This window comes from Felis catus, chromosome D3, assembly GCF_018350175.1.
Source record: "Felis catus isolate Fca126 chromosome D3, F.catus_Fca126_mat1.0, whole genome shotgun sequence".
Taxonomy (NCBI): Eukaryota; Metazoa; Chordata; class Mammalia; order Carnivora; family Felidae; genus Felis; species Felis catus.
This window is the reverse complement of record NC_058379.1, coordinates 66,439,025-66,466,386: the sequence shown is the minus strand read 5'-3', so window position 1 is coordinate 66,466,386 and position 27,362 is coordinate 66,439,025. Positions and strand designations below refer to the sequence as shown.

The 27,362-nt window shown below is 41.2% G+C and overlaps 1 protein-coding gene across 6 annotated transcripts in view; it reads right to left on the bottom strand.

Annotated features, from left to right (window-relative positions):
• Positions 1 to 8,641: 8,641 nt before the first annotated feature.
• CD3H18orf25 (chromosome D3 C18orf25 homolog) overlaps positions 8,642 to 27,362 on the bottom strand; it is an 84,441-nt gene continuing 65,720 nt past the window's right edge. For 2 of the 6 annotated variants that reach the window (XM_023241954.2, XM_023241958.2), the window contains 3 exons: positions 20,528 to 20,654; positions 19,391 to 19,444; positions 8,642 to 12,120 (listed from right to left, as the gene is read on the bottom strand). In XM_023241954.2, the coding sequence (XP_023097722.1) occupies positions 11,931 to 12,120; positions 19,391 to 19,444; positions 20,528 to 20,654 (371 nt within the window). In that variant the 3' untranslated portion in view covers positions 8,642 to 11,930. Of the gene's footprint in view, positions 12,121 to 17,358; positions 17,427 to 19,390; positions 19,445 to 20,527; positions 20,655 to 27,362 lie in introns of all 6 variants that reach the window. The other 4 variants (XM_023241955.2, XM_023241959.2, XM_023241957.2 and 1 more) reach the window with 3 other exon arrangements.

Here is a 27,362-nt window from a genome sequence, read left to right as displayed (position 1 = left end):
TTTCCCAATATGCTAGGTATTGTGTCCCAAAGCCAAAGAGGTCCATCAAGTGCTATGTCTCCTTCCTAACGGCAGAGAGTACAAAGGGCAGTAACGTGTCCTCATTTTAGAGGAGTGTGACATGGTACGCCCCAAAGCCTCTGCTACATTCTCCAAACTTGACCCCTTTTCTGCATTTCCCACTCAGTGTACAATAACCTGAGTCCCTCTCTTCCTTTCTTCCCCACTCACGTGCTCTGCACCCTTTAGCCCTCTGTTGCCAAGTCCTAAAGAATCAACCGCTTACATTTATTTCTTCGTTCAGATCTCGCTTCCCTGCTCTCCTTCCCACCAATTTGATGCAGCCTTCTTCATTTATGCTCAACTCCCACAGGAGCTTCCTAATTGAACTCCCCATTTCCAATCTCAACTCTCTTCTACCTCATTCACCCATTTTACCGCAAGGGAGAGCTGCTCTCATTCTGCCCCTCCACACAATACCTTGGTGCTCCCATCATTTCAGACATCCGTCTTTATTGCACTGATGCCTTTAAGTGCGGGCTCGTTGAGGGTAACGTGCATGTTCTACTGGTCGAGACCAATATCCAGAAGGGTCTGTGGGATGTTAGTGAGGTGTTCAAGGCTGTTCGCCGCAAGGCCACGGACCTCTGGCTTACTCCCCAGCACTCACCCCATTTCTCCCAACCAGCAGCTCATTATTAAACCACACTTGCTCTTTCTCCTTTCATGCTTCACCTGAGCTTTGTGCCTGGAACGACACCCACCACACTCTCCACTCTACTTCCTCTGACCCCACGGTCCCTACCCGTCCTGTGAACTTAGCTCAGCTGTCACCTACAGGAGCTCTTCCCTTACTTGTTCATTCCACCCCAACACTGGCCTAGGGAGCATTCCTTCTGTTCCCACTGCACAGAGCTCTGTCTTAGCACTTGTCAGACTTCGTGACAATGATTTGTTACACCACAGCAAGTTACTTCAGAATGAGGACTGGCCTCCAGTCACCTTCATGTCTCTGGGGACTGGCGCAGTGCTTAGCATAGAGCAAGTATGTACTTAGTGTTTGCTGAACCAGGGAAATTTGCATGGTATGGGGGTAGCAAACTGGCAGCCTACAGGCTAAATCACACCTGCAGACAAGTTCTCTTTGGCCCACACACTTCCTGGCTGAGTGAGGTCAATTAGGATTGATCCGGGTTATGGGGCTGATGACATGGAATTGGCCTCAACTCCCTTTGGCTGACCATCTGGCCAACCAGACATGTATGCAGGAAATACACCAGACCAAGAATGCAAACGACCACAGCCCCCTAGGGTGCAGTGTCCCTTACAGCTTGAAAAGTCTCTGCAACCTGTACAGAATGAGGATCAGAGCGCCTGACTTACCCTGACTCACTGCTTTTTATCCCAGGCCAAAAGGACGGGAGGGGGAGGCAGGAAGAGTGGGAGAGGTGGGTGTGGGACAGACCCACCGTACTTTTAGTTCTTCCTGTACCAACACATCTACTCAGGTTGTCTATTCACCAGGTCTGACCATGGCCACTCAAGAACATACACAAATCAGAAATGTCACATTTACATTTTAAAAACCCAGATTCCCTTTTTCTCTTGAAGAAAATCCATAGATCCGGCGACATCAAGCCTGCACTCTCATGACAAGAGATGTGTCTTTCCCCTCAAAGCACAGGCTCCTTGCTCTCGGCCACAGGCCCCACTTGTCTGGCCCAATGCACCGCTTCCATTACCAGCCCTGCTTTGTCGCCATTCTGAAGTGCTCTGAATCATCCCATACTGTTATCTTATTTGACTGCTGCCCCTCCCTGCCCCACGGTGTGCACACAAGTCCCCTCCTTTCACGGATGCAGAGGTTGGGATCCAGGGACGTGGCTGATGTTGGCAGATCACACAGCTCTTTAGCAGTGAAGGCGGGACTCAAACCCAGATCTTGGGACTTTATTTTTCACCACCCCACGCCAGTTATCACACGCTGGCACTGTTGCTAAAGTACTTCACTTGTTTCAAGAATATGCTGCAGATTTAGCCTTGCTGCTATGAAACTGTTAGTGGCCTACAGGCTTGTTTTATTTGATCTACACACTTCCTGGCTGAGTTAACCAGACAGCTGGGGCAGTGCTGACAAGATGGAGGGCCCGGCTTGGCCTTCATTCACTTACTCCTCATGACAAGCCCCTACAGCAGGTACTATTGTCCCCATTTTATGGGTGGCACAGAGAGGTCGAGTGAATGCAAGACTGATATTCTGACGATACTCTGGTTTGGTTCTATCCATTGTTTAAATGCCATACTTCAATTATATTTGGCCGACTGCCCCTGCGCTGAGCCACCTGAGTGCCTCCCCCACTGCCCTGGCCACTTTGTGGGGATCTGCAGATCAGCAATGATCCCACATGTGGCACAGCAGTCAGTGGCCATCGTACTTCCAGAGCTGACAGGCTGGTGCCTAGGCCAAAAGGATTCGGACTACTTCGTGACAGTGGGTTCACGTTTAGTGTCACAAACTAATGTGCTCTGCCAAGAGCCCAAAGAGCCCATCGGTAGAATTTAGCCAACCACTATGGGGTGCGGAAGACTACGAAAGGGATGAAAGAGGACAGGTACTATCCAGCACAGCCTAAAAGCCAAGGTCCCAACACATGTTCTGCCTCAACCCCTCTAGGGAACACCAGACTCTCAGCCGAGCAGTCACAGAGACTTGGAGCAGGTCACAACCAGGAGGGGTGGGGACTGCTGCAGCAGGATCTCTGGGGGCAGGGACATGTTATGGGTAGTGAGAAACTGCCCCTACCCCCCAGCTCCGGCCCTGCGGCTCACTGCCCAAAGGACGCAGCTGCGGCCACTGGGGCAGAGTGTCAGAAATGGTGTCTTAAGGTGGCCGTCAATTTTATGGTCCACGCAGGCTACCGTCCTGACCTTGCCCCAGGAGTAAGCACTCGCATTTCAGTGGGGGAACAACTGGTTTCTTTCACGATAACCTTCACCCCCTGGTGGCAGATTTGACCTACACAGAAATCTCACCAAATCTCACCAACTCTCTCCAGAGGGCAGGTCTCTCTTCCTAAAGTTGCTCTCAGGGACAGGAAAGCCTGCACTCAGTGAGAAAGCTGGGCATGCTTGCCTTTGATTCCTGTCACGTTGGTCTCCTAAGTCCCAGTTTCCTAACTGGGTTGCAACTTACCTAAATTTGCCCATTCTGGATATTTCCTGTAAATTAAAGAATATGTGAGCTTTTGTGACTGGCTTTTGTAACTTCTTTCATTTGACAGGTCGTCAAGGTTCATCCACATAGGACACTGCATCAGGGCTTCATTCCTATTTATGGCTGAATAATACTCAACTGTACAGCTAGATGACACTTTGCTTATCCATTCATCTGCTGGTGGCCATTTGGATTGTTGCCCTTTCGGCTACTATGAACAATGGTGCTGTTAATACTTGGGTACCAGTTTTCGTGTGGACCTAGGTGTTCATTTCTTTCGGGTGTATACTTAGCATAGGAGTGGCTGAGTCATGTGACAACTTTTAACAGTCAACCCATTTTCCAAAGTGGATGCACCACTTTACATTCCTACCAGCAATGTAGGAGAGTTCTTTCTGATTTCTCTGCATCCTCACCATGTTATTATTTTTTTAATGATTATTTTGAGGTGGGGGGAGGGCAGAGAGAGAATACCAAGCAGGCTCTGTGCTGCCAGCATGAAGCCCGACACAGGGCTTGATCTCCTGAACTGTGAGATCATGACCTGAGCCAAAGCCAGATGCTCAACCATCCAGATGTCCCTCTCACTGTGGTTTTGAGGTGCATTTCCCTGATGATTAATGATATTTAACATGTTTTCATGTGTTAATGAACCAACTATATGTCTCTCTTGGAGACATATCTATTCAGATCCTTTGTCCATTTATTAATTTGTTTCTCTTTATATTATTGACTTGTAAGAGCTCTTTATTTATTCTAGATACAAGTCCCTTACCAGATAAAGGTTTGCAAATATTTTCTCCCATTCTGTGAATTGTTGTTTTGCTTTCTTGATGGTGTCCTTTGAAGCATAAAATTTACCAGTTTTATTTTTTTTGTTGTTGCTTGTACTTTTGGTGACATATACAAAAAGTGTTGAGAGGAAAAAAAAAGTGTTGAGGACATCTAAAAGGAATTCAGCTTCAGATCTTACCCATGCCCACTAGTATCATCTGGGAAGTCATAAAAAGCTTTTGTTCTTTCTACTTGAGACAAAGAAAATTTAATTTTATTATGAAATATTTAAGATATACATAAAAGTGTAAAGAACATACACCTGTGTCCCCCCCTTACCCAACTTAAGAAATTTTGCCCATAAAGTTGAAGTCCCTGTGTCCCCTCCTTCCCTTCCGGCAGTAACCATTACCCTGAATTTGGTATTTATTATTCTCATGAATTTCTTTATACTCTTACTGCACGTGTATGTATCTTTTATCAAAATATGGTATTTTTTAAGCTTCATATAAGCAGCATCATGTAACACATATTCTGAAATTTGCTTTTTCTCCACTCCACACTGATTTAACTATGTTGATAAAACTGCTATATGAATAGAGATCTAGTTCATTAATCTCCACAGTGGCTAAACATTGTATAAATACACTGTTTGTCCATCCCATAGATGAACATCCATGTTGAAATAGCCAAAAACTGGGGGAAATGACACTAAAAAATTTTTGAACACATGAAATAGCTTCTCTAGAACCATGGCTTTCCTTATCTTTTTGACTGCAACCCACAGTAAAAGAAATACATCTTATATCTTGACCCTATGCAGACATGTATTTGTGTGTAGGTGTGATCAGCATGTAACAAAAGCTTCATATAACAATACTATTTGTTAACTGCTGTGTTGTTATATTCCCTTAAATAAACAAAAGATGGCTTACAGACACTAAATTGATTTCATGACTTCCCTGTATAGGTTTTCAACATGGTTTAAAACCTGTTCAAGAGAATTAGCCCAAGGAGTGAATTTTGTGGGTCCTGACATGTCTTAGCTCAGGATGCTATAGCAAAATACTATAGAGTGGGTGGCTTAAATAACAGTTCTGGAGGCTGGACATCCAAGACCAGGGTACTAAACATGGTCAGATTCAGCTAAGAGCCTTCTTCCTGCATACAGACAGCTAGCTGCCTTCTTACTGTGTCCTCTAGCATGCAAAGCTCAGGTCTCCTGTCTTCTTAAAAGAGCACTAAATCCTATCATGGGCACTTCCCTGTTATCTAAACTTAATTACTGCCCAAGGGCTCCATCTCCAAACATCGGACTGGGGAGCAGGGTTTCAACATATGAATTGGGGGGTGGGGGGGGAACACAAACATTCAGTCCATACATGAGGTATACACATATTCAGCTTTACTAGACAACTCCACTGTTTTCCAAAGTAGCCGTAGCAAATTATGCTTGCACAAAAAGACAGGTTGTCACTGTTCTGCCTCCTGGTTGGATTTAAATGTACTCCTGATTTGCCTACATGAAATAGCATCCTGTAAAGTTTGTGTTTCCATAATTAGTGGTGCGCCCAAGCATCTTTCCTGTTTACTGGCCATCTGTATTTTCCTGTTCCACCAACTATGAGACAGGGAATCTATCCATGGAAAGAGAATCAATCAAACATTACCTTCTCAGGAAAACTTCCAATTCTTCTCAGGCCAGAGCAAAGTAGAATCAACAGCAAAAAGAACAAAGGAAAACTAGGTGGAGAAAAGACGTTTTGTTTTTCTTAGAGCTAAAAGCCCTAATTTGGCCCACAGGAAAAACCTGCTCTTGCAAAGTCTAGCCATGCAAATCTGGGTAAGTTGTTATTCTTCTGTTCTCAGTCTTCCAATCTGCAAAATTAGGATAACAATCTGTACCACTTCTTACTCCCATGTGGAAATTCTGAACTAAACATTCTTTTAAAACTTTGAAAACTAAGAGTTTGTAGAAAGTCAAGGTTCTATGGTGTTAGTCATCCAGTGCCTTCCAAAAGCCTCAGGAAGATGATGGAACCAGAGTCCTTTGAACAGCTTCCTAGAATGAGCTGCTGCCCTGAATTCTTGCCTGAGAAGCCCGACAATTCCACAGAACATCAAATTATTACCTAAAATAATACAGTCCTACCTTTCAGTCTCAGAAAAGAGATCTAAAAAATTCTTCATTTTATAGGTGCGGAAGTTAACTCCCCTTGGTCAGATGGCCTTTCTGGGGTCTCCTAGTCTCTGGTTCAGGCTTTTCATACACTAGCCACCACACCCTCTGGTCGAATGGCCCTTGTGCTGCAGATGCCAAGATCCATCCTACCGTCGGACTTGCCTGCTTGCGTCAGACTCCATTACAGGAGTGAGGGTTCAACAGTGAACAATACTCCACACCTTCCTGCTCTCAGGAGGGAGCCATCATGGAAAGGAAACAGAAATCTGAGGTGTCAATTATCAAAAGCACAAAAGAAAAAGCTGGGTATCATATAGCTTCTTTCACCAAAGAATAAGAAGCTGGACCAATACAATTTACAAGCAAGGGGCCATGATCTATGAGATCACATGGATTGTTGCTGCCATATCCCCCTTCTGAGGTTTGACTCCACAGCCGGCACTCGTTCTGACCCTTCACTCACCCACCCCACACCAAATGGGATCTCAAGGCTAGGCGGAAACAAAGAAACAGTGAATGCTCTTCACAACAGCAGTGCTGAACTGAACAGCAAATGGGTGCTCTTTCCATCCACATCGCTATAATGCGTACAATCATCACTTGTATCTTTGTCTGAGCTAACTGTTCCTTCCAGTATTTTCGATTGCCGCCTTCTGCTCCAAGTGGATTCTCCCAGCCAAAGCTCCACAGTAGCCCAGGAACTTCTCAGATTCTGTGACTCGGTGCTCTCAAACATGGAGTCAAGGAAGTCAAGAAAATCATACCTACCAATGATCCAGGAAGATCACTCCTTCATAGATCAGTAATATAGTTAAGACAAGTCCTAGAAGAAATTCACTTTACTTCGGCTGCAAAATTGGAGCTGAAGAGAGATATGCATATATTTGATCAAAGACTTATCTAGAATTTTTCTCCAGAGTGAAGTTATAAATAGCTGCCATCTACCATGAAAAACATACCAATAAGGCAAGGCAAGGCAAGGCCAAAAGCTAGCCAAGAACAAAAGGAGGAAGGCAGAATGAGAGTAAGTACTTAGCCACAAATTATTTTACCTACTCGTTCTACAAATGCAGCATCGAAGGGCAAAAAGGTTAAATGCAAGGGCCTAGATAAACAATTTTCTTCTAGAGTGCAAGAAAAGAAGAGTTTCTCACAGGCACTACTACATCTAAGTCTCAGATACAAGGTAGTACAACAGAACCATTCCAAAAACCTGAAAACATTTCCCCAACTGTTCACAGTGTATTTTCTAATTGTTACCAGGCCTAAAAAAATTGTTACCAGAACTAAAAAAATTCTTGAGGAACAATAAGAGATCCAGAAGTGGTATTTTAGGAAATACAGGCCTCATTGTCCCCACCTCCCCATTCCCCTTTACATGAAGATAAGTTACAAAAGTCATGAGATGCTAATATGGAAGTTCCTCTCATTTGTAGAACCAAATAATAAAACCAGAAAGTAGAATCAAATTAAAAGAAAAGTTCTTTAGGCTGTTTTTGAAACACCATACATTTGATTCAATGTTCGACCACGTGCCAAGTACACACAGTCACGGCGCCCTGTCCTGGTGCACTGGTCTCTGAGAAGTTAACTGTCAGCTGACCTTCAGTTCCCAGGAGCAAAGGTGCCTAGCACTAGGAGGCTTTCTGCTCTCTTTAGAATCTCACTGGTCCTAGCTGGAAAGGGATGCAGGGGCTACAGGACAACCAGAGCAAAGCTACTTTTATCAAGACCTAACACCAACGATCACTTGCAAAATATTTTGGGAGTAGGGCACAGCTACTGCTTGGAAAAAGTTGGCACATCGGTAAGATCTGTTAACAAAATATAATCCGCTTTCACATCCAAAAGCTAACTTAGGAGCTGCTCCAGGCACCATCTAATTAACTGAAGCAGATAGAAAAAAAATCCTCAGAAATTATGATTGTTTAAATACACTCTATTTTATTTTGTCTTAAAATAGTTTAACCTTTATGCTACAGACTTATTTCAAAAAACAGAAAATCTTATCTTGCACCAAAAAATATATATATAACACTCTGTTTTATTATTATTTTTTCTCCAAAGACCATTAAATACTAAATGGAAACAAAAACTAAATAATGAATGTAAAGAAGAACCAAATTTTGTTTTAAAAACTAGAGTTGCACATTTTAAAACATTAATTCTAAGCAATGATTTGTCGTCACTGCATCAAGTCCACACTCACACTCCAGCAACAGCAGATCTGTTAACCACCAAGTGCATTGGTTCCTAGCCATACAATGGCTAACATTTCATTTTCATGGTAAGAGGAGCAAAAGGCTTCATATGACCTTTGTACTCTTTAAAAAACAAAACAAAACAAAACAACAACAAAAATATTTCCTAGTTATCCAGTGATTTCTCTTTTAAGATCACTACCCTTTAAAATTTGTTAAAAGAATAAGAAGTATGTAGTGTTTTAAATAAAATGAAAAATACAACAGCAATGGACTAAAATACGTGATTATTTTAAACAAACAGTGCACAATCTGAGGAAGTTTGGTTAGGGCGCAATCATTTTTATATATACATGGAAGTCACATCATACACATACTGGAAAACAGAGATTAGGGGGCTCGTTGCATTTTAAAAAAAAGTTTAAACTAAAAGACAACATTGTGTCCCCAGCTCTTTCAAAAACTTTGTGACACAGTATAAAAAGCAGGCAACAAATTCATTTTGAAGTTACCTATGGTGGTGCTATTCTGCTAAAAGGAACAGTGAACAATGGACTAAGTTAAAAAATCAGACAGTTCATATTCACAACTGATGATAATAAAAGCAGAATTTATGCAATGCTCAACTGTAATAAATCCTGGAGTCCACTCAGTCTGGCCCCTTCCATCAGAATGGAAAGACAACTACTGGTGAGTAGATGTATACGCTCTAGGGCAGCCAGGATGACCTGAGAGCTAGTTACTGCTCTGTGGTTTCACACTGGAGGGGAGGGGAGGGAGGAGCTTAACTAAATTGGTGCCACAATCCAACCCGTGACCCAAGTGCACCACTTGAGCAGAGACACTACTTTGAATAATGTTCTGTGGAGCATAAAGAAGTACTGATGCTACCAAATGCCAACACTTTAGTTAAAAAACAATTCCTTTAAAAGAAATTTCAAATGTCATTGGACTTGTTTCCCACAGAATTCTATCAGTAAAATACCTTGCCAGAAGCCACACCCTCACTCTTCTGGATCTGGCAATGAAAGAAGAGCTCAAACAGTCTCTCTACAGTTAGTAGGTGGAAAAATCCCAACCCTGTAGGGGGAAAAAAGCTGAGTGTTTCTACCATCCCTCCCTCTCCCCTTTTTGCATGTTAACTTCTAAATCGCTGTTCTGGCAACCAGTCGGGTAGTCAGGATGCTGAAACAGGGGCAGGTGTGGGAAAAGTGAAACCTGGTGTAAAAACACAAGGCCACAGCGCTCTGCTCCCAATCCACTGTGCATATAGCACACCAGAAGAATTCTCTTTAGAAGATGACTACTGGGGGCTAAAGAAAGTGTGTCATGGGAAATCACCTGCTGTGTGGAATCAAACAAAACACACTATTAACATAAGAATAGGTAATGCGAAAACATTCTTTAAAATGGGGCTCTGCCCTGATACTGGGGAAAAAATAAGCTGCAAAAACTTCAAGTCATATAATCCACTCTATTCTTGTCCCAATGATTTTCCTGGAAAACACAGACCAGAAATTGTACATTTCTGCTTTGTCTAGCATTTTAATTCAAGTCAAAAACAATGTGTAACAGTAAAATTCAATAAATTAATCCTAAAGTAAAATGTGAAGGTCCAAGGATACACCAGTAGTGAATCTGCAGAAGGTCCTATTTAGCTCTGGCCTCTGGATCTTTGGTTTTTGTCTAGAACTGTGGCCATGTGAGAGATCTGATATATGAGGTGCTAAAACTTGAGGTTCATGATCTTTTAAAAGCCTGATTAAAACTAGATTGGCAGAAAAATATTAGTTGATGAAGAACAGAGGCCAGATCAAATGAGATGCTACCAGAGAAGACCAAAGAACACATGCTCATACCCACTCCCATGGAAGAGGTATGTGGAATAACTAAAGCAGCAGGAAGAAGGGTAAAGGGATAAATGAGTCTTTATAGAAAAACTGGAGAAAAGGCCAGGCAGGTGGAGCCAGGCAGACTCTGACGCATGCACTCGCAAGGGTGTCCCATTTGTCTCGGTGGCCACGCCACACCTACCCTGCACAGTACCATGTGCAGGACAGGCGCTTGGTACATTTAGTATGTCCACTAAATGACAACTGAAAATGGTATTTCTCGTGCTCTTAAGATAAGGAAGAGCCACCAAGGCATTTGGGGAGGGAGGCAAGGGCTACAGCAATGTTATATGGTAAATATGGAAACAACAACAAAAAGCAAACAAAAACCATGGAAAAACAAAAAGATGAGGTCTTCTAAGCCAATAGTACTTCACTCCTCCCCGTGCACAGTACATAGTGTTCTAACTAGGTATTGCTTGTAAAAGAATTCACTAGTAACTACAACATGTTATAGGAAAAAAGGTAGTAACTAACGCCACAAAACTCCAACACTGGCATTTCCTGAATTCCCTGAAGCTCCTAACCACCTTTTGCTTATTTAGATACTGTAAAACCTACAGTGTCATTTATGTGCTTTGCATCTGGTTTCTTATGGTTCATTTTGATTTTTCCACTTTTAGATGGTAGAGGAGAAAAATACCCAAATATAGCATCAGGTCTATTTCAGCTCAAGCGTTACTTAAAACAGTTGTTGTACATCCTTTACAGAGAGACCAGCTATGAAAGAAGGCACTGCCTTCTCAGACTTGTAAGTGCCCACAGTCTTAGAGACGAAGACAACTTTTCATATTCTACTTAAGTAATAGGTTTCTGTGTTCTCCTGTTATGTAAACAAACCAGGAAAAAAAAGCTGAGGGACAAAGATTTTCTTACTGATCTCTCAATGCTCTCCTTACATGCCCAGAAAACCTCATGGGTATCTAACTGAAATGCCTCTGCCCCAAAAGGAGACATTTTCAAAAAAATTGTGAATTATTGCAACAAGGAGACCAACTAAGTCACCTTAGCAGTATTTATAAACACAAAGGGGCATATCAATTATTTGTGCTGTGGGAAATCAGCCAGGAGCAAAGTCAGGAAAGAAGGCAGAAGACTCAAGCTAAAAGAAAAGTAATACTTCTGTCTTCTATTTTTAAGGACAGGTTTTCAAATGCACATGCCCTACTAGGTGCCAATAAGGACCTGACTAAATGTGTGCAAATGCCCTAAGGTAGGAGTGCCAATGGGTGGGCTGACAGTGGTCAAGGCTAGATATTAATTTTATTACACAGAAAAATAAATACAAGATTCAAAAACTGAAATCCATTTCACCTGGTAGTTAAAATATTATTCTAAAAGGAAGGCAGAGTTTCCTAAGATTGAAAGTCACCAAGTAAAATGAAGTTGTCTAAGTTGTCTAGTAAAATTCATCATTCTCCTATTCCTACTGAGGGAAAGAAGAAATTCTTTTCTCTGTGCTAAGTTATTTTCCTAAGTGACTTCTTTTAATTAAAAAAAAAAAAAAAAAAAAAAAGGAAGAGGGGGGCAATTTTCCATGAGTTTGGATTATACAAATGCCACAAACAGCTTCTGAGGCTGAAGCTATGACAATGAACTTCCATGTCACAAAGAGGAGGAGGAGGAAAAGGAAGGGAACAGTGCAGAGGAGACACAGTGACATTGTATTACAGTAGGTATTTACGTCTGCTATCCTCATCCAAGGTAAGATCAACAACCTCCGCAGGTGAAGCCCAAGTCTGCTGGGGAGTCACAGCAGTCCATGACTGTGTTTGCCTGGTGCTGACATACTGCGTGCCCGAGCCATGCTTCCACGAAGAAACACTCTGAATCACACCTCCTCGAGGATGAACACACCTGCAATTGAGACGAAGAATAAAAGTATAAGCACGGTTAATCCTACTGTAGGAAAAATGTAAGGCAATATGGCTTCTCTAGCACTGAATGATACCTTCACAAAGATAAGCCTATATGAGTCTGTGAAATGTGAGTCTGTGAAACTTCCAACCAATATCCTTCCCTTTTTCCTATTTGTCTCCCTCCTTGCCTTTTGACAAGTTTAGTCTAAAAGTGTCAGAAACTCCTGAGTTATGTCTAGATCTGTTACTGATAATGCATAGGTAACATGATGTTTCTCTGAACACATTTAAACCTCTGGGGTCTTCAGGACAGGGCAGAATATGAATCCAGAGCAAAACTGGGATACCCAAACAATCTTAATCTAACCAAACGACATGGTAAGAAATGTAAGTACAAGCTGTTTTAAAATAAGTCCTATGCCATACTGGGAAGAATACCTTCAAAGACAGTAATAGTAATACTCTTTTACAGATTGGATTTCTAGAAGTCTGTAAGTACTAGGTCATGCATAAAGGATCAATTTTCCTTATCCTGAGGGTCACAACAGAACACTTGGCTCATTCATCTGAAGTGCTTATGTGCTTTAGTTCAGTGAAAGTAGCAAGGTTGAAGTACTCAGTTAAGGTTCTTTAAAAGTGCTTTATCAGAGGGACAGAACTGCCTTGGTGATAAATCTCACCGAAAGTTCACTGGAAGAAAAAGGTTTCGAAACACTGACATAATGAATTCCACATTCCAGTCAAATGATAAAACTGAGCCTCCAGGATGAATCACTGAGTAACTGGATTCAGATGAGAGGAAGGCAGGCACTCAAGCTATCATTGCTACTTTTGTTCTCACATCCATCACATCCCTATGTAATATATGTAAGAAGTGACAGCTGGCAGGATTCTAGTCACATTAACTACTACAGTGGATCTTGAACAGCTGTTTAACAACCTGTGTACAATAAGCGATGCTGGGTCACTTGAGAATTCCAGCTTTGATACACTGCTACCTGCACTGCCAGGTTCAAAAGAACATTAGGGTAACAATGGACAAATTTTAGCTGCAGAACTGCCCAAGGACCCCTAAGCTCCTGGAAAGAGGTCCTGTTCTTACAAAGGTAGCTTGAAAACTACTCCCTTACCAAGTGAGGTGCCGAAAAACAGATCCCTCAGGGCCAGAGCAGAGCAGGGGGCAGAAGGTAGATTTGTTACCGTACCAGAGGCCCATCATCTGTTGAGAATGGGCTAAGCAGCTACTGGCCCAGAGGCTACTATGTTTTCAAAGATTAGCCAGTGAAAAGCATTAAAATAGGAGACATAAAGTCCAAAGGCTAATCCAGATCTGTCCAACGCATTAAGTACACTCAGATGGAAGTGATCATGTAATCACGGAAGAATGTCAGCCAAAGGAGTCCATTCAATGTTTACAGAAACAGTTTTGATGGCTGATGGCACTAGAACACTGTTTCTTAAGCAGTCTCACCTCATTGGACAATCCCAACAGACCTACGAGGTAGATGTGGAAGTTACTATCCATACTCAATCGAAAGCAAAACGGAGGGTTAAAGCGGTTACATGATTTGCCCAGGGTCACACTGCATGAAAGTGGTGGGCCAAGGAGCTTCAAGCCAGGTCTGATGTGGAGTCCAATGCTTTTCACAACATCACGCTGTCACTTCACAAATGTGTATGTTAAGTTAGGTAAGGCAAAACACAGTGAGAGTCAGCAGAGTGTAAAGATAGGCCCAGATTAACGACTTAAAAATATAAAGTTCTTCAATAATTCAAAAGCTCATCTGTACAAGTACTAATTAAAGTAATGGTAGCTAGAAATTTAGTGGAATTCAGAGGATGAATGACTACAGAGAGAATCGATGTCATCTTTGGCAGAATTCCTAGAAATACTTCTGAAATAAAAGAGGTATTTAGTCCCAACTGTTACTCTACACTGCTCCCTAAGTAATCATACAAGGGATTGACTTTAAAAGGGATCTGAGCCAATCTGCTCATTTTACAGAAGAGAAAACCAAGGCCAAAAGGCAACTGTCCAGGGTCTGAAGCAAGGTAAGCACAGAACCCAAACAAAACGAGGTCTCCGGCAGGGAGTTTATTTTCCACTAAGTAACTATGCCTTCCTCAGACTACAGCTGAAGTACTGTACTGTGTCTGGTTGTAAGGAGCACTGCTTAGCCCCTGGGAGTCATTACAGCAAAGCAGATTCTAGAAGGTACTGATACTATACAAGAGTGAGAGGTGTAGAGCCACTATTTACTACTGAGGAATGATGGACAGAGGGAGAATAAGGAGATGAGGCACTTCAACTATCTAAATTGGATCACTTCTGTAGTTGTGTTACAAATGATTCCAGTTACTGGAAACTACTTTAAGTACTGGACTACTTTAAGCAAAAAACAGAATTTGTTGGAAAGACACTTGAGGACCTCAAAGAACCTAAGAATGATGGGATAACTAGGCCTCACTCACTGGACTCAAGCCCCAACCTCTCAATCTGTTTCTCTTATTTCAAAATTTTAGATTCTCTGGAGAATGTGATGATTCCATCTTTGGTCAAAAGTTCTCCTGGCTCCTATTTAACTGTAACTAGAAGGTCAATTCCCAAAGAAGGGAGAATCGCCATGGAAGGTGGCTACTCCATCTTGTACAGAGATCTCAAGAGCAGACTAACAACCATCAATCAGTTTACAGAGGGAAGCTTTAGGTGATCACGACTATGCAACAATTACAACTACTATCAAATGGAATCAACTTCCTTTTACGCTTTCAAGCAAGTGCTGGGACATCTATCAGGAATACAAAAGTATTCTAAGAAGACTTCTAAGGTTATCATTGAGTTTAAAATTTTTAAGAATACAGGCAAAACTCTCCTTTTAGAAGTCACGGGGTGCAGTGGTGGGAAGGCTCTGACAAGAAGATGGTGCAAGAGGGACTTCTGTTTTTTGTTTTTGTTGTGTTGTTTTGAGAGAGAGCAAGCAAGCCAGACAGCAAGCACAAGTGGGGAAGTGGGGTAGGAGGGGCAGAGAGAGGGAGACAGGTGATCCCAAGCAGGCTCTGCCCTGAGCACAGAGCCCCATGCGGGACTCGAACTCACGAACCGTGAGATCATGACCTGAGCAGAAATCAAGAGTTAGCTGCTTAACTGACTGAAACACCTACGTACCCCGAGACTTCTGTTTCTTGATCAGAGTGCTAGTTACCGGAGTATGGGCAGTTTGTAAAAACTAAAGTGTACATTTATGACTTTTCTAAGTGTGTTAAAGTCAATAAAACACTCAAAAAAAATTTTTTATGATTTAATGACCTCAATCATCTTAAATAAAATGGTAGCTAAGAGATGCATGAGGCCAGAACAAGGCTTTTAACACATTCCCTTTTTAAATACACAACAAAAGGACCCATGCTGGTAAACAAAGAGTGCTGGAGAAACATTTCAACTATTTTATAAGACAGTGTACATTATAGATCAACTTATACCAGATAGGGAAAGGTTTCAGGAGGAAAAGGGACCAGAACAATTGTTATAAGCCCTACAGAAATGCCCTATAAAAACAGAAGTGAGAGACTCAAAATTTTGTTAATCTATGCACATAAAATATACAGTTTCAGGTATTAACACATACCCTTTCCCTGTATGATGAAAGACACGGAGTGGGAACATACTCAGCTGTTTTTAAGTTTGTTTGTTTATTTTGAGAGACAGTGAGCAAACAAGCGGGAGAGGGGCAGAGAGAAGGGGAGGGAGAGAGAAACCCAAGCAAGATCCACGCTATCAGTGCAGAGCCCAATGCAGAGCTCAACCCCATGAACTGTGAGATCATGACCCAGGCAGAAATAAAAAGTTGAATGCTTAACCCACTGAGCCACGCAGGAGTCCCATACTCAGCTGTTTTTTCAATTCATCCAAACTAATTCTAGTGTAGATACAGGCTTTGTTTTCACAAAGCATTTAATCTGCATACGATTGACAATAGGTACAAAACATAATCTAGAGTCATATTTTGAGTCCTATATTCAAGAAAATGCTTAGGACTCACTTCCCCCCAAAAAACCTACTTTATAAACAGTAAGTTTTGATAGAATAATTTCCTGCTCTTCATATACTGAAAGGAGAGACTTTCACAGTGGAAAAGAAAAAACAGAGAAAGAGGGCAGGCTCTCATGGTCAGCTTTAATACAGTTCATTTACTATCCTACGAAAACAACATTAAATATTAATCATTTTTGCTCTCATTTACAGAGCCTGAACGTGACCTCTTAGATAACATTCCTACTTATTTTTCCTAGCTAAAGATGAAGTGAATCTTCATGGCTTCAGAGAAATGCCTGTCTGCCTCCCCTGCTTTTTTAGGGCTAATGTTTACAATTAGTTCTAGGAAGCAATCCGTCTTAAATGCAAAACGCTTCTAGCATCAACTCTTCTGTTGTGGGATGAACCAACATTAAGACAAATGAACACAGGACCAAAGACTACAGTGAGTGAGGTTAGGATCTGATTATTCCCAAAAGCCTCAGAGGACAGGTATCAAAGAAACTGTTCTAACAGTTCCATAACAGAAAGATCTGTGCTATATCCATTTATCTTCCTAGGGCAATTACCAATGAAGCTGGTAGAAGAAAAGGAAAAAGGAAAAAGAAAAGTATCGGCATGAGGGCCATAAATTAAAAGTTCTGGCAAAATTATGTGGGCACAGAGGAGCTAGAGGTGCTGTAAAAGTCTCTATAATTTGCAAAGAACATCTTGTGAAACTGGACTGTCCAAAAATTAACTCCTAGAAATGATAACATTTAGGTAACACAGCGAGTTAATTACAACAATACAAGGCAGCCATAAAAGATGCATTCAAACCATTAGTTCAGAAGGCATGCTTTCTAGTCTATGATTAGAAGAAACACAGAAGCTAAAGGAACATATCAAATCTAAGTTAAAAGAACAGGTAAAGATATTAACATGCAAGAAAAGAAAAACTTAAAAAAAAAAAAGACACACTGTAACTAAAATTACTGAGTGCAATGTCAAACAAAATTCTTCCAATAAGGAAAAACGGCAATGCAATGCAAATCAGAGCATTCCCAAAGAGAAAAGCTCAAGAACCAATTCTGAGTTTTTAAAAACTCTCAGCCCACAATAAGGTAGAATACCAAAAAGAAAAAATAAGAACAGGACAACTAAATCCAAACAAAACATCTATGCATGCAAATCAAATTAGAACAAAAAGATGTGGATCAAAACCTAAAACCTTTTTCCAAGCGATAACCCTGCCAGAAGCCCATCAATACTTCATAACTGCAACCCTAGACCTGTAAAAGAAATAAATTCCAGATGAGATACAGGCAGCCAAAAGAGTAACTCTGAAGCAACCAACAAGAAAACGTCTCCCCCCACCTGCTCCTCAGCTTTTAATCTCAATTATTTGGAAGATTATCATGCTTCCTCTAAAGAAAGTGCTAGAAAATGTTCAGAAAGACACAAAAGAGCCAGTAAGACTCTATTCAGTCCTCAACCCAAAGACCAAAATAAAAGACCCTCTCAGAATGACACAAGCGTCAGCTCAAAGTACTCTAACAAAACTTCTCAACGCCAACATTCTATTGTATGGGCAGCATTAACCACCACTGAGATTTCATAATACATTTGTCACCTCTAAGACTGTATTTCCACAGGATTCAAACCAAAGTATCAGAATACATCTTTATGCTTCAGGGCCTGTAAGGAAAAAGTCCTTGAAAGTAATGTTATGTACTGTATGTTATTTAAAATGTAGTCAGCCACTTGACTTAGTTCAAGAGTGGAACAAACATATCTATAGAGTAAAGTGACAATCTGGATAAAAGACCTAATAAGTATGGAGAAGGGTGTACTAGACAAAGTGTGTGTGTGTGTGTGTGTGTGTGTGTGTGTGTGTGTGTGTTGGGAGTGGGTAGGAACTTAAAATTTAAATTTCTGAGTTTTAAGAGAAATATAATGATAATTTTAACTCCGGATACCAAAAATATTGGTAGAAAAAAAGAAGCTAAGGAGTTCATGATGGAAGAAAAGTTGAACAAAGAAGCCAAGAAGAAGGGTGGCTCACTCTGTAACATTTGTAGGCACAAGTAAACAGTAAAGAAGGGAGACTTGATATAAGTTAATAGAGAACTGAACCAAGTAACATGTTTCGAGAGAGAAAGAGATTAAGTAATAAGCAACACAGGTTATTACCCACTCTTTGCTACTTTAGTAGGAACACATGACTAACAGTGAATTAAAATTTGAAATGTAACTCAAGACAAAATTGGTGAATGGATAATGTGCAAACTGAAGATAATTTACCTGTATCAATCTGTTAATAGGCAAGGTAAGGTTTACAGTAGGGAATAAAAGGATACTCAGTCTTCTTTATTGCAAGGAACAACGGTGAAATAAATAATGGCAAACACATGCTAAAGTAAAGGAAAAAACCAGAAGGTCTATAGTCTTTCATCTAAAGAGGTAAGTCAACATGAAAGAAACAGATTAAAAAAAAGAGAGAACAGGAAAAAGTACTTGATTAAGGCAGAAAAAAAAAAGGAAAAAGAATGAGATTAAGGAAAGACAGAAGAACGAAAATTCTTTCCCACCAGAAAAGGGGAAATAATCATTAAACACAAGAAAGAAAAAAGGAAGCAGCTATGCAGGAATACTTCTGGCATAAACACAGGACAGAAGATGGAAGTGGTTAGGTCTGATAAAGTGAACTGGCCGCTTTGGGGAGAAGACATGTTAAACTATGACATAATTCTACAACCTTAAAGTCCCAACAGGTATGACCTGAAAAATGCTCTCAGAAAGTAGAATCAGTTCTAAGACAAAGGTACCTTCAATTTATACGCATGTGTATTTTGCCTGCGCTCTCTCCTGCTAAGTTCACTTTCTACATAAACAACAGAAGAAATGCTGGTGAATGTTTTCCTTTCTAACCAAAGAGTAAAATCAGATCTAAGAGCCAGGTAATGTAGATATTGTGTAGCTATATGTATCTACTTGGGGAAATCAGGAAAGAAATCACAACTTAACTCTTGCAGCATAGAAGAAAAGTTGTTTGCTATATAGAACACAGATTTTCTGGAGTCTAAATTTTTGTTTTCTATATAAGTGTGTGTGTGTGTGTGTGTGTGTGTGTGTGTGTGTGTGTGTTAAATGTTCCTCAGGAATACCTCTGAGAGGACTATACCAATTCTTAGGAACACTATCTAAAGCAAGAATCAGCAAATGTTTTTCTACATGGGGCTAGACAGTTAATTACCTTAGGCTTTGAGGGCTATCAGGTGTCTGTTGAAACTTCTTCTCAACTCTGCCACTGGAATGCAACAGCAGCCACAAACAATACGTAAATGAACAAGCATGGCTCCATCCCAATAAAATTTTATTTATGGATAAATATACTGTATTTACGTGAATTTCATAAAACTTCCACAAGTCATAAAACATCATTCTTCTTTTGATCCCGTCCCCCCTCAACCATTTCACAATGTAAACTAGGGGCGCCTGGGTGGCTCAGTGGGTTAAGCATCTGACTCCAGCTCAGGTCATGATCTTGCAGTCTGGGAGTTCGAGCCATGCGTCCAGCTCTGTGCTGACAGCTCAGAGCCTGGAGCCTGCTTCGGATTCTGTGTCTCCCTCTCTCTGCCCCTCCCCTGCTCACACTCTGTCTCTCTCTCAAAATATTAAATACTAAAAAAAAAAAAAATTTTTTTTTTTTAATTAAAAAGTAAACTAGTCTTAGCACAAGGTCCATATAAAAACAGGCAGCAGACCAGTGGGCTATAGTTTGCTCACCCCTATCTTAAAGAATGACAAACTTCAAAAGTTATTTTCATAACTCTAGACAAATTTGACGTCTTGTGGCTTTTAATCCTAAAAATAGGACTGCCTGAGTCACATGAACATCACTAGAAATATACTATGTTAGGAATAGACCAAAGTAACTCGCAGGTTTTAATGAACGACAAGAGGAGGTGCTTTAGGAAACAAGCAATAGAGGTATGATGTCAGATGTATATTTCCCAATTGTTTGCTCCCAACACATTTCAAGATAAAGTGAAAGGCAAGAAAATATGAATGACAGGGGGAAAGGTAGGATGACACTATGCCATAAGAGAAAAATCTGTCAAGGTATCTAGACATTTGCTAAAAATATGAGGAAAACATCAGTTCTATTTCACATGCATATATGGTTGAGATGTTCTTGATAGAAGATGCAACACATTCTCAAGCTCATTATCATGTCTAATCAAAAAGCATTTTCTAAGCCACAGGAAGCTACAAGATAGCTCCCACCATTCATGCCAGCCATGCCGTGAGGACTACCACTTTCTTCTCACTTTATGGTTAAAATCAAATTCACATTTAAAATATCAGAATGCTCCACTGAATGTCCTACCTTGCATGTTCCTGAACTCCCACAATCTCCACTTCACTATCTGAAGAGGCGATATTAATTTCTTCATTGAGTGGTACATTGCCAGCCGATGTCTTGTCACTTGCTAGGAATCCTGGATCCAAATGACCTGAGAGAGAAGGGGGGTAAAATAAGCACTACAGTCTGACTTCTTACAAGCAGCATGAAACACTCATTGACAGATTTCCCATCCAGGTTAATCACAGAAACAGAATTGCCACATGAGAGCTTGGCAGAGTGAAACTGTCAAGTCTCTCATTCTCTATTCATTAGGAAGAAAAAAAACTAAGTACTTTAGTAAATAGGTATATATAAGCTATGATAATACTCTATTATATTTTATTCCATAATGCTTTTTGCATTCAACTCTAGTCTCCTTTTTAAATGACCTGTATTACAGGTTTGTCACCACCTAGAGGGCAATAAGGTTCTCTACTGCTTACTGGTAAATTTTATTATTTATTTACTTACTTACTTACTTATTTATTTTTAAGTAGGCTCCACAACCATTGTGGGGCTTGAACTCATGACCCTGATATCAGGAATCACAACTCTTCTGACTGAGCCACCAGGCACCACCACCACCACCACCACCACCCTCCCCACCCCAGGGTAAATTTTAACAGAACAAAATTCTAAAGCAGAAAAGCTCAAAGGCATAAATAGAATAAATAACAGAGGTACTCATTAATATCATATTTACACTGGAATGCTTTATGAAAGTTTTAACAAACTTCTTTTAAACAACTTTAACAGTTTTTCTCAAAAGGAATGCAGAATTGACAAAATCTGACCCAAAACCACATCTAAAAGAAAAGGCTAGAGGCAGATCACAATTTTTGTTCTGAGCAACTAAAACATAACCTGTACGTTGCTGACAGCTCTTATTAGAAAGAAACCACATATTCTGAAAAAGCATGACAATTTGTGGCAGTGGGACATATAAGAACTTTTCCACAAGGGGCTTCACAAAGCATCTATTACACGGTAGAATATAACATTCTCCCAACTCACAGAAAACATGAGCTTCACAGAACTCTCTCTCAACAAAGGCTAAGAGCATAACATCAAAGTACACAGCCATATAAACAATTCTAACAAGAGTTAAAATAGTTCAGCTTATGTATCCAGCTCTTAAATGTTCTGACCTTTATGAAATAGAATATCTAGGAGTCAACATGAAATAAACCAAGTTGCAACAGGCACAAATTTTCAATTACTCTTTAAAGGGTGTTTTTATTTAAATATATTATCATCTGATACAATACTGTTCCTCCATATTTAAAAAAAAATCCTTGGTGACACTTCATATAAATGAAGCACATATCAGTAAGATTTTACACATACAACTCTCCCTTCTTCCTCCATCACCTTCACATCATTCATACCAATGTTTCAAGGTCACTGAGAAACCTTGTACTTCCATACTCCTGCGAACTTTTAGTATAACCCTCTTGGAAAATGATACTCAGTCACAAAGCAAAAGTCTTACAATTTCTATACCCTCCGACCTTGTAATCCCATCTCTGAGAATTTAATTTAGTCCAAGGGAAAAACCTTTAAATAAGCAAAATGTTATGAGGTCCAAAGATAGTGACTACAGTCTATGTAGAAACTTGGGGAAACATATGCGTAACACAGAAAGTGTCACGTACAACACTTTAAAAATATTTTGGTGCTGGGTAAAAGTTGTAAAAAGCAATCAAGCTTGACTTGGACTGTGGGTCTTTTTTACAATTCTTTAATATTACTTTTACTTTTTTCTTCAACTGAACATGACACTGATGAGAAAAAAGACTAAAAAGCTTAAAATGGCTTCCAGATACAACAGGTAATTGAGATTATATTACAGTTTGCAAGGGCTTGTTAAACTTTCTGTATTAACGAATAGCCTAAATAGGATTCTACACACTGGCAGTGGGTAAATATCTTTGAACGTCACAAGCAAATGAAAGGTGGCATTCACCAGATAAAGCCCAGTTTTGTTAAATCTGGGTTGGTTGCTTAAATGAAGTATGGTTAAATCTTGATTTGGTAAACTCAGATTCTTGCTCTGATGCCAATACCTTGTTTGTGGCCAAGTCTTTTGTCTAATTTCTAGTTCAATGTTGAAGTTAGAACTATCATCATATACACTATTCCTACTACACTTCTAGGAAAGAATACAAATTGATAGTCTCTTTTTTCAAACCTTCAACTTGTCCATGTTCAATCTTTTCAGCAGCCTTGCTTTGTGCAACTATAACAATTTGCTTCTTCTATTTGTTCCTACAATAAATACTTATTTATGACATGCTATGCACTAGGTGCTAAGAATACTATAGAGATCAAAGACAGGAGGTGCAGTGCCTATGCTCAACTCAACGAGCTCACGATATACTTGGGGATTCGAAAAAGCAGTACATTATACTATGGCTTGAAAATTGCTGGAGGGTCTGGGGGGCTCAGTTGGTTCAATGTCCAACTCTTGATTTCAGCTCAGGTCATGATCCCAGGGTCGTGGGATCGAACCCCGCTTTAGACTCTGCACCGAGCATGGAGCCTGAGATTCTCTCCCTCTGCAGCTCGTTCTCTCTCTCTCTCTCTCTCTCTCTCTCTCTCTCTCTCTCTAAGTAAAAGGGGATGGCTCAGTCTGTTAAGTGTCCATCTCTTGATTTTGGCTCAGGTCATAATCTCACAGTTTGTGAATTTGCACCCCGCATCGGGCTCCATGCTGACAGTGCACAGCCTGCTTAGGATTCTCTCTCCCTCTCTCTCTGCCTCTCCCCTGCTCACTTTCACTCTCAAAATAAATAAACTTTTAAAAAAAGTTTAAAAAAAGAAAAAAAAAAGAAAATTGCTCAGTCAGAGAGCAATTTAAAGATACGGAAAAGGGAGGGAGTACCTGCGTGGCTCAGTCAATTAAGGGTCTGACTCTTGATTTCAGCTCAGATCATGATCTCATGGTTCATGGGTTTGAGTCCAGCATTAGGCTCTGCACTAACAGTGTGAAGCTTTCTTGGGATTCTCTTTCCCTCTCTCTCTGCCCTGCCCCCACTCACCCTCCCTCCCTCTCTCAAACAAACATTTTCAATGCTTTTTTTTTTTTAATGTTTATTTATTTTTGACACAGAGAGAGACAGAGCATGAACGGGGGGAGGAGCAGAGAGAGAGAGGGAGACACAGAATCCCAAACAGGCTCCAGGCTCTGAGCTGTCAGCACAGAGCCCGAAGCGGGGCTCGAACCCACGGACCGTGAGATTGTGACCTGAGCCGAAGTCGGACGCTTAACCGACTGAGCCACCCAGGCGCCCCTAAACAAACATTTTAAAAAAAATAAAAAAGACATAGAAAAGGGAAATTTCCCAGACTTAAGAATAATCAAAGACACAGAGCTCTCAGGAAACAGTAGGCACAGATGAGAAGAAGTAGCAATACGGAACACTGTGCTGCCCTTTAGGGTATAAAAGTTCAGTGAGATGTGGGGTAATATAGTAAAAGCAGTAATGGGAAACAAGGCTGGCAAAGTCAACAGAGTTCAGATCATAGTAAGAAGTCTGGAACTTGACCTTGAGAAGTAGGAAACCACTGAAGAATTTAAGCACTGACATGATCTGATTTTCCATTTTTAAAAATTGCTTTTTGGCGTGTAGAAATGGAACTAATATCAAAGCAGGGAATATTAGAGGCAAGAAAACCAGTTAGACTGCTATCCTGGATGAGAAAGGACTATGGCTGAACTAGAAAAGAAACAAAATGGGGAACAGTCTGTGTGCGTGTATACACAGACAGTTAGTAATGGTGGGCAATTCAAAGTAAAAAATGATGGCTAGGTTTCTGATTTAGGTAACCAGATAGAGTAACAGTGCCCTTTGGTGCACCAATGAACAGCTGAGGATGGCTGCTTAGGACGTGATAAGGACATGCGTCTGAGATGTCCACGGGGCAGCTGGAGGTACTGTTCTAAAAACTCATGTCAGAGGTCGAGGGAGAAATAAAGAGTCCTCAGCAACAGCTGGGAAGGTAAAAGTTAACAAGAGGAACGAAGAGGGCCTAGAGCAGAACGCTGATGAACACCAATAATTAAGGGTGGGCGCATGAAGGGGAGCTCACCAGGTTAAGTGAGAGGTAGTAAGAAAACCTTAAGATGTGAAGCCAGGACAGCATGGAATGATCATTTCTAGGAAGAAGTGCTTATCAATGCCCAACAGAGAGGTTCAGTGAGAAGAGGGACTAAGTAGAGTCCACTAGAATCAGTAGTGAGATGACTACACATATACCTTGGCAAGAAGAGCCTCAGGAGCGATAGGTATAAAGCCAATGTGGCAAGGCAAGCTGAATGATAATGCAAAGTCAGGAAGAGCAGACACATTTAAACAGTTATGCTATGAAAGAAAAGGCAACAGGATAGTACTGAGAAAGAAAAAAATGCGTTTGAGGGAGGGGAATGCATGTGTATGAATAATCTTAAAAGATGGGAGAGACCTGGCCAAATTTGGGGGGGAAAGGCAGAGAACAAACAGATGTGATGGCAGAAGGCTGAGGCAATCTGCGTCTGTGAAGAATGGGGGAAGGCCGTGTGCAGAGCACTGGTATGGGCAGGGTAGCAGGGTGGGGGTTCAGAAAAGTGAAGGAACACTATGAAGAAAGAACACTGCCTAAGGAAAGACAGGATCTGCTGGGCAGCACTGAGAGCAGGCTGCAGATTAGGAAGTTAAACTCAACCCTCAGCTCTGCAGCTATGTGATTTTCTCCCAGCTACGTTAAGCAGCGTGACACAGGCTCCAAGTGTGCGCACAGGGATCTGACTTTGCCAGCTGGGTACACCAGGAAAGCTGGGGAGCTGGCGAAGGAGAGGTGAGCTTAAACATGCTAGAGTGGGTAAGAAGGGAAGCCAGCAGGGGGCTGGCAAAGGACCGGGTGGCAGGTCAGTGAGGCAGAAGAGCAGTGCAAAGGAAGTAACAGCATGGGAGGACAGAAGAGGCCCCCGTGGAAAAGGAGAAAGCAAGAGCAAGAATAGGAGGAAAACCAGTGGTTAGGGGAAGTAAACACCGTAATTCAACCCTCTTGGCTACCCACAAACACAAGCCTCTGGGACCCATCCATTGCTCTCCAGTCTGGTCCTCTACTCGGCTGCTACTCTCCCTCGCTCCATCCAGCCACCCACTACTTACCTTCCTACAACCTTTCCACTGCCCTCTGGAATGTCAGCTCCGTGGAAAACTGCACTGAGCTTTTCCTTTCACCTCCCCTGTGGAAACTGAACTCCTGAAAATGCCACCTAGCCTGACTGCTGCTAGGTAGCTGCTCCTACACCTGACTTTCAGGACCAGAATCACTGACAAATCCTGTTGTCCATCCTCATGTACCAACGCCAGCAGCCCCTATCTCCCAGGGCACTTCCCTTGACTGCCAAATACCAACTCCAGGACGGTTTCACTCATCCATGAAACATTACTGGCACCTCACTTAGTCTCTATTTTATGTCCCGCTATCATGATTCCTTATTCTTATATGAGTGCTCATTATTTATGTGGACAACCACCCTAAAATTCTCCATGCCTACTCTCTAAGCAGCTGAGCCCCAAGAGGCACTTAAAACTCCCTGTAGTAGGGGCACCTGGGTGGCTCAGTTGGATAAGCGTCCAACTTCGGCTGAGGCCATGATCTTGCAGTTTGTGGGTTTGAGCCCTGCATGAGGCTCTGTGCTGACAGCTCAGAGCCTGGATCCTGCTTGGGATTCTGCATCTCTCTCTCTCTCTCTCTCTCTCTCTCTCTCTCTCTCTCTCTCTCTCTCTCTCTCTCTCTCTCTGCCCCTCTCCCGCTTGTACGCTGTCTCTCTCTCTCTCAAAAATAAACAAACTTTAAAAAAACACACAAAACAAACCTCCCTGTGGTAGACTCACAGCAAAGGGCTCAGCCCTTACCATCCCCAAAATAAACAAGATAACTGAATTAAACCAAACTAAAAAAGCAGGTTGTGGGAGTCATGGTTTCTATAACTATAGTTATTACTATAATTGTAACTAAAATATAGTTATATTTGATTACCCAAATCTTTTCAACAGTAATTAAGAAAACACGACAAGAATACGACAGAATTAGTTCTTAGTGCCTCTGTGCCCAGTTCTATCTCCATAGTTCTTTTTTAATTTTTTTTAATCTGAGGGTAGCCTGCAATTCTAATTTATGATTCCAACTTGTGAAATGTTCTGCCCCAGTCATCAATATTCTAAATAACCAGTCTTCACTGATTAGGTCCCTCATTATTATAACCATATCACCTACAGAACCTCATTTCAGATCTAGAAATATCATCACTCTTTTTTAAAGAAAGGGGAAGAAATGAAAATTACTATGCTACTTTTGCTCACAATTTTATTACAATATCTTAAGAAAAACAAGGTAACTGTCACCAATATTTAAGATTCTTCTAACTTTATTCATTCATTATGGATCTAGAAACTAGTAATTTACATACTGACTTCATATTAGAGCAATTCAAATCATCCTGGCGGTGCAATTTGGGCCATAAAAATTGTAATCCAACCTTGCTGGTATTTACAGAACTTGTGCGATGTTCTAAAATTGATCACTTAAAATCAGGTTCTCTGATAACCAGTATCTTTACTGCTTAGTCTAAAAATCGGTATCAAATAGGAGCTCCTGGGTGGCTCAGTTGATTAAGCATCCGGCTTCGGCTCAGGTCAGGATCTCGCGGTTTGTGAGTTCGAGCCCTGCATCAGGCTCTGTGCTGATGCTCAGAGCCTGAAGCCTGCTTCAGATTCTGTGTCTCCCCTTCTCTCTGCCCCTCTCCTGCTCATGCTCTGTCTCTGTT